Source organism: Setaria italica, chromosome III (genome assembly GCF_000263155.2).
Source record: "Setaria italica strain Yugu1 chromosome III, Setaria_italica_v2.0, whole genome shotgun sequence".
NCBI lineage: Eukaryota > Viridiplantae > Streptophyta > Magnoliopsida > Poales > Poaceae > Setaria > Setaria italica.
The window spans coordinates 20847002-20861628 of NC_028452.1; the positions used below are offsets into that span (position 1 = coordinate 20847002).

The following is a 14627-nucleotide window of genomic DNA, read 5'->3' on the forward strand; positions in this document are numbered from 1 at the left end:
AATTAAATTCAATTTGCAACTTGTTTACAGCCATATATTATTGTTTCTCTAACCAGAGCTATCACTATAGAGGAGACTATTTCTTATGATTGAGCAATTTTATCCGCTAGTCATGTAATTTCTTCGCTCACACTAACATTGATGATCCATTCTTACAAACACTCGAACCACCGACACGTTATTCCACTAGGTTGATATGTTGTCTAATGATATCGCAATGTGCAGATGAACAGCTAGATTTGATTCCTTGAACCAACTATTATTCGAGAACCCTTTGCAATCGCACGGTTTTAGCGCTCCTTATCCTTGGGTGCATGACACGCCTTGCATATTATCCGACACTAGTGAATGGAACTACTCGTGCTACGTACTCGGCACTCGGCAGCCAGGTGTTTCATGTTTGTATAATGCTGACATGACATATCACCAGTGCCGAAAACCGCCAGAGTGTTCGTCAGGCACGCGCCAAACATATCAAGGCAGTTGCTCAAGTGGAGCACGGTTCTGTTCTGATCTCCAAATAAAGAGCCTTTCAAAAGGAAGCCCTTTCGGCATCCCATCCCTCCCCCCAACCACGTACTACAGGATTTGGCATGCCCCACTTCCCCAACACCCGGCGCACCAGCGACGAGATCACGGCAACAGCGCGTGTCCGGGCACGTCCGGCCAGTCGACGCGATCCGCGCCCGGCACACAGGCCGCACAGCCAGATAAAAAGGCCACCGCTGCTGCCGGTGCCGGGACCCGCCGCCTGCCTGCGCCGCGAGCACGGACCCGGCGATGAGGTCACGCAGGACGCCACCAGTTTTGTCCTTCTCCTCCCGCCCGGGCGCACGAGCCCCGCGCGCGATCCGCGAGCGCGACCCGGCCGGCGACAGCGACGTTCCCTCGCGTCCGCGCGCGCGCGCCGCACCGTGCGGTCAAGGCGCGGAGGATTCGAGCGTGCACCGCCCCGTCGTCCCCTCGACCCCTCTCCTCGATCTCGACCCGGCGCGCGACAACCGCCACGCAACGCACGGGCGCCGGGCGCCGGGCGCAGCAGCGCACGGGAGCCACCCGTCCCTTCTGCGGCCCGAAGCCGGGGCCAACCGAGCCCGTGCGCGCCTCGAATCCGCCACGTCCGCGGCCGCGCCGGGCCCGAACGAGCAGGAAGGGTCCGGGTGTCCGGATACTGGATCGTGGATGGGACCAGAGCACCACACCGGAGACCAGACCACCAGCACGCACCGCGCCGGCCGCCGGCGCACGGATCGACGCGACGCCACGCTCGGTCGCTCGCCCTGTACACTTGTAAAGCGAAGTAGGCGCGCGTGTCCGGTTCTGATGATTGATTGAGAGAGCGAGCTCGTGATTTGTGAACGGGAAACGCCGGGACCGGCGGGATCGGGATGACAGGAGACGTGTTGTTGGGACTGGACCAGCGTGCCAGCCTTCCTGCCGGTATCCCGTTGTCGCTGTCGCGCACCTTCCGTGACGCACACTGACTGCTAGTAGCAAGCAGCACACTGCCTTTGACAGGAATTTTGGGCGTGCGCTCAGGACCTCCATCGATTATACGTCTCTGCATCAATGGTGAATGATTGCAAGATTTGTGGTACTCAGACCACAATTCATGTCAAGATCGGTTGATAATATAATGCTGCCACTAGAATAAGATACCATGTTTGGGTTCATTAAGACGCGAGATAAGATTTGTCACACCATTAAATCTGGACGGGATCATGAGATAGCCGCCGCATGAGTGATGCCAATCCTCGTCTTCTCCCTGGAAGCCTGGTAGGCCGGACGGCCGGACAAGACAAAAGGTCCGGTTCTCTGACGACCATGATGGCACAAGCGGCCAACCTGCCTAAGGCCTCCTCCAATGATATAAGCTACTAGCCCACTCCAGAGACAATCCTTTCAATGATCTGGCTTTTAGCATATAGTTCATAATATGAATGATCTCACACGTCATTCTCATGTAATTTTGAAGTACGTACATAAGACTATCTCTTAATCAAGGATAATTCTTCTCTCTCCTATTAAAATATGAGAAAATATTCTACGAGCTAACTCATATGCAACCATTGGAGGAGGCAAAATGGCCACTTGGCTTGCAACAGTTCCAATGCGGTATGGGTAACAAACCAAAACCTGACTGGGAGCCTGTTGGCAGGTTAAGCACTTAAGCTCGATAGACACCACACAAAATTCAGTGGATTTGTGACTGGATCGGCAGACGAGAGAAAGGAGAAGAATTGCATCCCAAATTGTTCCCGCTAGGCGCGCACTGCTCGCTTCCAAGAAACCTTTCAAATTTCGAGGCCAACAGATGGCTGGTGCACTCTTAAAGCTTCTACTCCACTTTGCTGGTGTGAATGCGCAACGAAGACTGATTTGTCTAGCACCGTGTGGTTGGCTGCAACATCCGAGTCGATCATGGGGGCTGATGGCGAAACAAGCAGAAATAGTTACAGTACAGAGCAAACAGAAGTTTGGAACTAGCTAGGTTCAGTCTTCAGACGTCTAATAATGATTCGACATGGCAACGGGTCTTGGAGCTATTAGATTCAGGTGCGTTTTGCATAGCTCTCAGAGCTGATTATTTGCTGATTCCAGCAGAAACTCTGTCAAATAGTTTTTCAAAGAGAAGTGATTTTGTGCTGATTCTGTGGAGTGATTCTCTGAAATGAACTAAGAGGCTGTGAGCGGAAAAAAGTAGTTTCTCCTAATTTTGTGAAGTGATTTTACATGAGTTTATACTAGAGAATAAAAAAGAATCACCTTCAGAGAATCAACTTCCATAAAATATTAAAATTATATGGAACTCTATCAAACGAACCCTCGGAGCTGTTATCAGATTTAGAACCTCTAGTCTCCATCGCTCCCTATATCCTTGTGCTCGTGGTGCTGAGTTGGTCAATCTTGTCATACTGCGATCATTAGCATCTCCTCCCCCCCTCTCTCTCTTTCTGATTGCATTTTAGTGATGTCGGCACATGTGATCTTTTCCATCAGTGTGAGTGTAGTGTGGATACGAGCAATCGAGCTTATCAGTCTTTTCTTTGAAGGACCAATAGAGCTTACGAGCAGATACATATGGCACAGGCGCCAATAAACAATCTGCAGCTTGCTGTTGTTAGTCACACAAATTCTGGAAGTATATTTTTACAGTGTCCTGGCGCCGTTGGTACCTCGTAACCAAGATCCCTGGCTCCTTGTCATCATCTACAAAATTAGCAGGGCGAAGACAAACAAGAAATTAAATGAGAATCCAATTGAGTTGAGGACGGCATATTTACGCCGCTGCTTGGGAGTTCAGACATGTTTTCATGATTAGGTTCCATGCCATGGTTTTCATGTATTGTTGCGGGCGAAAGCGTGATTCAGCATCAGATTCAAGTGTGAGAGCGATGCCTTCTTTTCTGAATCTAACTGAGAACGACTTTTGAGCCCCTCAAGTTGGAATCTCGGTGACCTGTTGTGTTGAGTGCAGAGCCATCTATCATTCGAAGTGGCTAGCTCACGAGTGGAAAAAGCGGCCCCCGTATCCCCCCTCCCCACCCCCCTCGGGTGACTCGGGCGGTGACCCAAACTCTAGCCGCCGCCACCCCCTCCCCCCTCCTCTCACCCTCGCCGTCGCCGAAGGAAACCTGCCAGAAGTTTGTGCGGCTCCTTAGGATGGTGGCGGCAGAGTCTTTCACCGAGAGGCCTGGACGCGCACACCAGATCTAGGCGGGGCACAGTGTGCAGTGGCCATGGTGGCACCGCGTGGCGGCGGTCCTGCGGCGGCCTGACCCGGTTGCGTGCGGGTGAATATGCCCCAGTGGTCGGCCATGCGGAGTGGCTGCGGCAGCACGGAGGAAGGAAGCGGCGCGACAATGGATGCGCACGGGCGTGGTGGCGGCGCCGGCGGCCGGATGTGGCTTTGTGTCAGATCCAGCTCCACCCCGCTCACTGCCGCTCTGCGAGCTGTCGGAGCTCATACAGGCATAAGAAAGGCAGCGGTGGGGCTAATCGCCCGGTCTTCCTCCCTCTCGGCGTGCTTTGGCGGCGGTGGCGGTCGGGAAGGGGCTTTGGGCGGCCGATCTGGCTCCGTCGTGCCCCACTCCGGCATGCTGTGACTTGATCTACCTACCCATGACGGTCAGTATGGCGGGCGGTGGTTTGCTTCATGGCGACGGTGGCGGCCGGTAGGCTTTTCGGACTGGGGCATTTGGTGACCTGCTATGGCGTGACTAGGACGGCGGATGGCAGAGGTGGGTGGTCATCAAGTTTTGCAGGTTTTCGGACGAAAGCCATGCTCGGTCTTCGACTGTTGCCGGTAACGATGGTGCCATGGTGCATCATGTCCCTTCTTGAAGGCGTTGCCATGAGGACCTCAACGCCCAGGGATTTTTCTAGGTGAAAACCGTGGAACTGACTTGTTGGTTCGGGCGGCGGCGGTGGCATCTTGACGCTGCTTTCCTGTTGGGCGTCGCTTTGGAATCCTTGGGATGGCGATACTAGGATCAGCTTTGGAGGGAAGACGTTGCCCAGTTTGTTTGTTTTTCTGGCGCTTCAAGTGAGATTGCTGGAGTTTGTGGTAGAGATCGACTCAGTACGGTGTCTACACGACAAGAGATCGTCATGAAGTATTTGGGAGTAAGCAGGACGATCTTATCATCTGAAGTTTCTAAGAAAACAGCAGATGTGATGAGTTTTGTAGCTGCACAATGAACAAAACAAGGTTGAAGCGAGAGCTTAGAAGAAGTTGGAAGCGTAGTCTTTCTAGCTTTATTTGTTAGTTTTTTCTTTCTTATTTTAGTGTTGCTTGGAGTCTAAGTACTCATGTATCTCTTTGTGGTTGTGGACTATCTTTGGAGTTTAATGTTCAAGACTAGATATTTTTCCCTAATGTAAAAAATTCTATCATTCGAGTTACTGTATGCGAAGCAGTGTTTCGGTCCTGCATGAGATTTCTGTGGACTGGTGGGAAGTGACTGCCCGTCATGCTCGAGTTTTTTTTGTTTCAGATGTAACCCCAGCATATCATGAAATTAGGAACGACAGCCGGCAGTTCAGCTGGCACCACTGTACCACGAATTGACAAGTAAGTGGGCATTGCTGCGACTGTGAGGAGATAAGTGCCAGTCTGCACTCTGCAATGCTTCTTAGGCAGAGTAGAGTTCATGTTCCGTTTTGAAGATTTCAGTCCTCATGACTAATAATTGCGTTCGTAGCTATTGCTGCAGCCTTCTTCGTCCTCTCGAGAACACAGATCCTATCAAATGTAGGACTCCATCAAGTGGCTGTGCACAGAGATGGCACGTTAGCCATGAGGCCATGATCTGTTGTGTCCTGTGCACAGTTCACACAGCCTAGCCAGTCACGAACCCGAGCACCACCAGTCCACCACACTCTTCCCCGTGGCACTGCCTCATCGCAGATGGCAACGTTGCGGCCGCGCATCCCACCGGCCAACATCCACTTGGCTTCGTTTCCCGGCGCGGCTGATGGACGCGTTCCGGTTCGGTTCCGGTCACTGTACCCGCTTCTCGCCTTCGTCTCCGCGAGACCCTCCAGGATGGGATGCGCTTTCGGGCGGTGTCAGCTCAGCCATGCCCGGAAAAGGGAACTGGCAGGCGCCGTCGGCTGTTCAGCCGACGTGGAGACGGAACGAATGACAGGGATGGGTTGGAGGACGAACGTGTCTAGCCAGCACCTAGCGGGGGAGCTCCGTTCGGGCCGGCGATGGCCGTGACAGCACCCACGTGGATGATGGAACGACTCGGCTTGAGTGATACTCCATGCTCAGGCCGGCAGAGCTCGATTGGCTTGTCCTGGGTTCCTGGCTCGATGCTGCTTTTCTGACCTATTTTTACTTTACGGTGCACAGGTAAACTCCACCTGACACACTGCGAGGCATTCTGCGTTACTTTTCTGTGCACCCTGCATAGTATGGTCTACAACTCTACCAAAGGTGGTTTAGAAAAAAGGCACCTCTCGAGTTTAGACAAGCAATTTACACTGGCATATCGAGAGCATTCTGGAAGCTCTGTTTCTAATTCGATAAAACAATCAACTAGCTAGCACAATAGAATCCGCTTAAAGAACCCGGCCAAAAAGATAGCAACGGAACACCCAAGCCAAAAATCCGCTTTACTTTCTATATGTGTCCAACTAGGCCAAAATCTCACGTATACTCGCTCCGATCCTTGCCGAAGCCCGAAAGTATCACGGATGCACGTTGCTTACCTATCAAACACTATGAACCAGAATATATAACTCACTTCAAACTTCTACGAGGTGTTTGGTTTGAGAAACCACCTCATCTTAGTCATATGTAAGGTGGTTCATCATGAGCCCATTCTATAGGTGGGATAACCCTATTTCTCATGCTTATACTAATCATTATTTTGTGAGGGACCAGGTGGTGATGAATTAACCCACTTCATTACAGAAACTAAACAAGAAGTGAGTAGTGAGATGATGGACTGCTCCATCCCTCAGATCAAACATCCTTTAGTATCAACTACTATCCTAGCACACTTTGTTGTTTTAGTTTTTTTGAACATGTCCACCAGAGGTTTAGTCAAGTATTGTTTATTTTTAAAAATACATGAAAAACCTCTTAGAATGCCTATTATTTAAGGTATAATTGAGGCTGATATACATATATTGATCATGTTGTATTACTATATTTCTCTACTGAATATGAATCTTATGTGAAGTTATTTTCTTGGTTTTTCTTCATATTCATGATGTCGTGATATACATGTTGCCATCCATAGCATCTATTTACTTTCTATTTGGCTTATTTCGCGGTCTTCGGGAGGTATCTAGAAGTACAAATTGGTACCTCCCAAGGACCTAAAAGAAGCTCTTCTATTTTTTTAGCTTGGTCTCTGCACTATACAACATTTTTAGATAATGGATAATATTTCTGCACTATACCACACAAATAATTGAGTAAGGAAATTAAATCCGTGTGTAAGGGAAAAGCGTATAGAACAATGCAAGATGGTGTCACTTTAAGTAACTTTTTTATTGTGCTTTATGTGGACCATTTAGAAGCAAGTATTTAGACTTTTTGGTTATTTTTAATAATCATATATGCAAGTAATTTAGATTTCATCAATGTTCTTTAGGTTAATATGGGATAATTGGAAATTAGAAGTAGGTAATGGAGGTATTTTAGTTGATTGTTTTTTCAACAATAGAGGTGGTTAATATACAAGCATGTATTAGAGATACTTTGGTTTAACTTCTTTAAGATTCCAAATGTAGGCATCGGGGAAATAGATAAGGTATAATTGCTATACAATGTCAGTCTACCATTAGGAAATACACTAATAAAATACTCCCTCCATCCCATAAAATAAGCCATTCTGCGATTTAAAATTTGTCCTAAAAATTAGTCATTATACTCAATTTGGTGTGTGTGCATGTGGGCATGTAGCATTCAATTAGAGTTAAATATGGCTAATAAATAGGGGCAATTGAGGTCATTTTATCTTCTTATTAATCTGTCCTAAAAATTCCTCGATGACTTATTTTTTTGGGACGGAGGGAGTATGCTTTATCCCACGAGAATATCTAAAGTATATCTCTTTTTTATCATGTGTTTCATCTAATAACTAGTGTAGGTGTTAAAAGAAGTCTCCAATTAGTAATAGTAATTAATAGAATGTGATGATTTTTAGAATCCATCAAATTGAAGGTCTAATGTTTTATTTATATTTTTAGAATTTATATGATCTCTCTAGGGATTAACCTAAAGCTCTAAAGGAGTCTCTAATATTTAGGTCCTATCTGGAGACCCCAACTAAACTTTAGTTGGCTAAAAAATAGCTCTAGGGACTCCAAACATGTGGACTAAAAGGTGAACTAATTTTAGTTGCATCCACACTAAAATTTAGTTCATTAGTCCACCAAAACCAACTAATTCGAGCTAACATGTAGCAAAAGTCACTTTTGCCCACCCCCACCAACCCATCTCTCCCCTTTTCTCTCTTCTCTCCCCAAAGCAAGAGTAACATGGATTTTATATATCTCTTAGTTATCTTTTAGTCCTAGGATCAAAACAAGGTAGCTAAACTTTAGTCATATAAAAGTGTTGGCTCACTTTTAGCCAACTAAACTTTAGTCCAATTAAAAATTAGTTTTAGACGATCCAATCAGACCTTAGTACTCCCTCTAGACATAAATAACTATCATTTAAACTGTAATATGATCATCGAGACAATAGTCTGACTACTGATAAATAGTACGCAATGTCAAAATTATTAAATTTTGAAACTGATTTTTAATATAAATCTAGCTGTATCATTTACAAAAGTTAGTTTGAAATATTTAAAGAGAAATTGACAACTAAAGTATGAACGTGCTGCATGTAACTCAAAATGACAGTTATTTGTGACCGGAGCAAGTAATTGTAAGATAGTGACGATTAGTCCCTAATTTAACAATGGAAGCATCTTTCCATCACTAAATATGACAAGAAAAGGCCTAGCTGGGTGCGCAAACACTGACCAGACCACAAAGTTGATTTCCTAGGTAATCCTCGGATCAGATAGTAAATCTAATCCGACCAATCGTGCACTTAGTTCCTCGAAAAAGAAAAGGAAGAAAATGCAGTCGTAGTTCTGGTCTGAATTGAACTACGGAGTAGCATCGTCTCCCTTGCCCCTCGGGCACCGCTGAGATGTTTGTCTTCTCCTGGCTCTGCATCGTCTATATATATGTTGCTCCGTCCTCGCATCACATGTAGGGGCATGTGAAGGTCACGGTCGATCTCAAGGCCTGCGCTGCTTGAGCACCCCCAGCGCCTCACTCACCCACCAGAGTAACTTGAGCGAGTTCTCTCAGGCTAGCTCTCTGCTGCCTGCCATGGCGACCAATACGCCGGCAGTGGATAGGAATGCAGATGGGGAGCAGGGTAGGAGGAAGAAGGGAGGCTTCAGGACCATGCCGCTTATACTAGGTGAGTCGATCGATCGAGTACCATACTTAGCTTGCATCAACGTTATGCAGCAATATGTGGGCCGGGTTCTGCACAAACAGTTAAGAAAGTAACCTGGATAGATGGATGTTGTTTTGCATTTTGGTCGGTGACTGATTCAGTCCAAAGATAGCTGTACACATCTAGCGAAGATTACAAGCTCTGCTTAGCCGGGATCACAATTTAATATGCTTTCGTTGCACAAATGCGTACGACTTCCTGTTCTTGGAAATCTGGATCCACGGCCTTGCCGTTCCCAGTATGCTTGTCTTCTTTGTTTCATTTTTTGCGTATTGTTTTTCATAGTTCTTGTATTCTAAATGGGCACTCCTTCGTTTTTTTTATCACCTCCTCGTCCAATTGTCACGGCGTTCGTAGTAATGACGGTAAATTTGATGATACGGAATGAGTTGGTGAACCAAGATAGACCAATCTTGACGGCGTTGCGACAGATTAGTTCTTGCCTTCTTGGTTTGGTGATTTTCTGATGGTGCTTGTCCATTGCAGCAAGCGAGGTCTGCGATCGGTTCGCCATGGCCGGCTTCAGCGCCAACCTGATCACGTACCTGACCCAGCAGCTGCACCTGCCGATGGTGGAAGCGTCCAACACGCTGACCAACTTCGGCGGCACGTCCGCGCTCACGCCCATCCTGGGCGCTCTCGCCGCCGACTCCTTCGCCGGTCGCTTCTGGACCATCATCGCCGGCTCCGCGATCTACCAGGTCGGCATGGTCGGCCTCGTGGTGTCCGCGCTCCTGCCTTCGCTGCGCCCGCCGCCGTGCTCTCCGCCGGCCACCCCGTGCCTGCGCGCCTCCGGGCGGCAGCTCGCCGTGCTGTACCTCTCCCTGCTGTGCACGTCGCTGGGCTCCGGCGGGATCCGTCCCTGCGTCGTGGCGTTCGGCGCCGACCAGTTCGAGGAGCAGAAGCAGCAGGACAACGCCGAGGCCGCCAAGGCGGCGGCGGAGCGGAAGCGGCGCTACTTCAACCTCTACTTCTTCACCATGGGGTTCGCCGTGCTGCTGGCGCTCACGGTGGTGGTGTACATCCAGGAGAACGTGGGCTGGGGCTGGGGATTCGGGATCCCGGCCGTCGCCATGTTCGTCTCCATCGTGGTGTTCGTGGTCGGGTACCCGCTCTACGTGCTGCTCAAGCCCGGGGGCAGCCCGTTCACGCGGCTCGTGCAGGTCGCCGCCGCCGCGTTCAACAAGCGGAACGTGGCCGTGCCGGAGGACCCCCGCATGCTGTACCAGGACAAGGAGCTCGACGCGCTCATCTCCACCAACGGCAGGCTGCTGCACACCAACCAGCTCACGTAAGCCTCCATTCCTTTTGATCTGCCGTGCTCCGCGCGTATGTTTTTGATGTGCGCTTTTTCACCCCCATAATTGGGCCGTAAGATAACGTGCACGTGATGTGTTTTACGCTGATGCCTGCGTGCCTGAATGGTGATAGACCTGTCGGCAACTTTTTGTGGTGGTTACATTATCAGTTCACAAAGGGAAGGCAACCGCTAAGCCTAAAGCAAGACCGTGGCACTGATTTAAAATCACCTCCTTTTCACATTTCTTTGTACTCTAGATTCCTAGCTATGCTCACAGCTCAGTATGGTTTTTTAGGAAACATTTTACGCTTAGACATGCACTAACTAGTAATTAACTTTGAGATGAGAATCATGCATTGAGGTATTGATTTCTGAACTGTTCATCTGTATATGAACGAAGGTTCTTCGACCGGGCAGCCATAGTGACGCCGGGGGACATCTCCGCCTCCGGGCTGCCGAACCCGTGGCGCCTGTCGACGGTGCACCGCGTGGAGGAGCTCAAGTCCCTCGTCCGCCTGCTGCCCATCTGGTCCGCCGGCATCATGCTCGCCACCGCCGGCTCGCACAACTACACCTTCACCATCATGCAGGCGCGCACCATGGACCGCCACATGGGGCCCTACTTCCAGTTCCCGCCGGCGACCCTGTCCATCTTCTCGACCGCCGCCATGCTCGTGACCCTGGCGTTCTACGACCGCGTGTTCGTGCCCCTGGCGCGCCGCGTCACGGGCCTGCCGTCCGGGATCACCTACTTCCAGCGCATGGGCATCGGGTTGGCCATCTCCATCCTCAGCGTCGCCTCGGCCGCGCTCGTGGAGACCAAGCGCCGCGACGCCGCGGCCCGGCACGGGCTCCTCGACAACCCGGCCACCGTCGTGCCCCTCAGCGTGTTCTGGCTGGTGCCGCAGTTCGCCGTCCACGGCATCGGCGACGCCTTCTCGTCGGTGGCGCTCATGGAGTTCCTGTACGACCAGGCGCCCGAGAGCATGCGCAGCAGCGCCGTCGCGCTCTTCTGGTTGGCCGGCTCCATCGGCAACTACATGGGCACCGTGCTCGTCACGGCGGTGCAGCGCGCCACGCGCGGCCGCGGCGATTGGCTCCAGGACAACATCAACCGGGGCAGGATCGACAACTACTACTGGCTCGTCACCTGCATCATGCTGCTCAACTTCGGCTACTTCCTCATCTGCTTCCATTTCTACACCACGAAGCCGCTGGAGGTGGCGGATGAACACGGTGACCATGACAAGGAGTGTGAGCTCTCCTCTGTCCAGAAAAATGGCGGACGCGGCGCCAATGGGATGGTGTAAGGATAATTAGAGGACAGTTAACTAGACTGGATGTTGTTAATAACTAGTTAATCACCTGCACATGCACAAGCATTAGAAAGCTAGTTATACAAGGATTAGTGTCATGGAGCTAGAACTGTGACCTGTGAGCATAGTGTCACAGGAAGATACAAGCAAGTGTGACGATCATGATCGTGATCATGCAGCCAAAAGGGAGACCGTTGCATTAATTTAATATATGTATTGTGTCTGGATCACTGCTCACTTTTATCACAAGATCTACACGGTACACAATATAACCATCAGCCAGGTCAACCAAAGAGGCGCCAGAGAATATCTTATTTTCTTTAATAAAATGATGAAAAGAGTGTTTCTCCATTGCAGAAATTGTGTGTTTTGGCAGTAGGGGTGACAACTGACTAATCACTTGGAACCATGATAATGTGAATTCGCACACAGACAACAGCCCTGTGTCCTGCTGTGCTATTTTTTATGATTATTGGATCATCTACACGTAATCGCGTGCGTGAGAGTGTGGGACCGAATCATTAGAGCTAGAATACAAATAAACAAAGTCGGTCACAATGCATGCATATGCTAAGAACATCATACTATGCAGTGCTTTCTTTGTCATATCGTAATAACCATCAGTTTTTGAATTTTGACGGATGTTACCAAGAAAATCTTCTAAAGGACAGATATGCTTAACAAGATGCTACATACTCACTCCACCCCAAATTGTAAGTTATTCTAAGAATCTTGGAGAGTCAAAGCATCTCAAGTTTGACTAAAATTATAGAGAAAAATATAAAGATTTATGACATCAAATAGATATATTATGAAAATATAATTGATAAAGAATCTAATGATACAGTTGACATCATAAATGTTATTATATTATCATATAAATTTGATCAAACTTGAGATACTTTAACTCTGCAAGATTTTTAGAATGACTTACAATTTGGAACGGAGGGAACCCAGGGAGTACATAATACGACGGCAAGTGGCGTTTCCACAGGGGTCCATCAGTTTCTCAGCTATCAGACATTACCATCTCATCCTCTTGAAACCACCTCTCGTCCCCCAATTTCCCCCAAGCTGCAAATTCGCAAGCTGATCCTAAGTAATCGTTTTCTATACCTTAAAAGCAGGGCAAGAGGCATAAGCCGCAGAAAGTAATCAAATCGGGGATGAGGTATACCTTAAACTCAAACCATACCAGCAGACATCGATTGCATTGCGTAAGTCTCTCAAGCTGAGCTGTATTACGGGCGGGCTAACAACTGGAATGAAAGAATCAGTTGACTTTACTTCTGCGGAATGGATTTCCTGTTGATGGCGGAGCGAGCGAGACAGCTACTCACTGCTCGTATACGAAAGAGAGGATGGATGGGTTGTTATAAGTAGATAATAACAAAAAGAAATCAAAACCGCCACCCACAAAAAGAAATTGTTCACAATTCAAACTGTAACCTGAAGAACTATCAACATAAAGGTCGAATTTCCTATCCGAGAATTCAATTTGAAGCGTAGAATGGTAATGCTTGGGGTGGCTCCCAAGAAGCAAGACAGACAACGTTGTTGATGGAGATGCTCCTGACAACATCATAAACCAATTATTGTGAACAAGAAAATATCGGTAAGGAGACACGAGAGAATGGAACGGGAATTGAATCTCACAAGATCGACGGCGGATGTCACCCAAAGCGGGTTAGAATCCTCCAGCCAATTAGGAAATTTCAAGTGCCAAATTTAGAAAACTCTGTTTTGGCCTTATTGAGAATTTTATTTTTTAAGTGAAAGCAGCAGCTCTGCCTATTTCAGAAGGAAGCTCAACAAACGTTTTCTGGATTGGTTAAAGTTCAAAGCAACCACAACCACAGACAAGAACTTAAAAGCTACTGATACAAAAGAAACAACAAAAGGTAAGGGGGGTTGGGATCCATGGACTAATTTTTAGTTCGGGTCACATCGGATGTTTGATACTAATTATAAGGACTAAATGTGAACTAATTATAAAAATAATTGCATAAGCCGTGGCTAATTCGCGAGATAAATCTATTAAGACTAATTAATTCATAATTAGCATATATTTACTGTAGCATCACATGGTCAAATCATGAACTATTAGGCTTAATAGATTCATCTCGCGAATTAGCCTTCATTTATACAATTGATTTTGTAATTAACCTATATTTAATACTCCTAATTAGTATCTAAATATTCAATGTGACGGGACTAAAACGCTGTTTTAAACAGGGTCTAAGTTCGGATATCTTTGACATCCACATTCTGCAGGTCTTTCAAAAAAAAAAAGACATCCACATTTTGCAGCAGTAAATGCGTTCTTCGTTTTGGTAGCATCCACGTCATCTTTGATATGACAGGTAACTTGTTGAACTGCAAGATATTCCAAAGATCCTTTTGTTCTTCTCTGACATAATATTTTAACATATGTAGATGAATGCAACAACTAAATCTTTTAAGCTCTTTCATTTACCCTTGAAATTACGCTATGCGTCAGCCACCTTTCTAACAGTTGGCGGGATGGTCATGATCTGTGTGGTGTAGAGAATTACTTCGTTTATCCCAAATTACTATTCGTTTTGACTTTCTAGGTACGTAACATTTACTATGTACCTAGACATAATATATATCTATGTCATAATAAAATGTATGTATCTAGTAAAATCAAAATGAATAGTAATTTGGAACGTAGGAAGCATATGACACCACAATCTGCAAGCACCAAACCATGATGCATAAGAAGCAGAAAAAAGGATAACCTATGCCACCATCTTTCACAAAGCCGGCATGATGTGCTAAGCAGCCACCATCTACATTCATGCTTGTTCACTGCTAAACTCTGACCGTAAACCATGCGAAGAATTTGCACCTGTCCTCCAAAACTGCGTAGCTTTCATACGTTTGATGTACATATCCCAGCTCTATTTTCTTTAACCTTTGTTACCTGGAAGCCATTTTATGCAATTTGCTCTGTCAGTACCACAAGCAGTAAATGGTTTTCTGTGAAGAATTCAAGATTGCT

General features: G+C 47.5%; 1 protein-coding gene across 1 annotated transcript; it reads left to right on the forward strand.

Moving 5' to 3' along the window:
- The first annotated feature begins 8714 nt into the window (after nucleotides 1–8714).
- On the forward strand, nucleotides 8715–11843 carry LOC101780774 (protein NRT1/ PTR FAMILY 3.1). The gene is made up of 3 exons (XM_004962040.2): nucleotides 8715–8947; nucleotides 9473–10277; nucleotides 10687–11843. Exons 1-3 carry the CDS (start codon nucleotides 8854–8856, stop codon nucleotides 11594–11596), a joined length of 1809 nt encoding a protein of 602 aa, XP_004962097.1. The 5' UTR covers nucleotides 8715–8853; the 3' UTR covers nucleotides 11597–11843.
- The last annotated feature ends 2784 nt before the right edge of the window (nucleotides 11844–14627 follow it).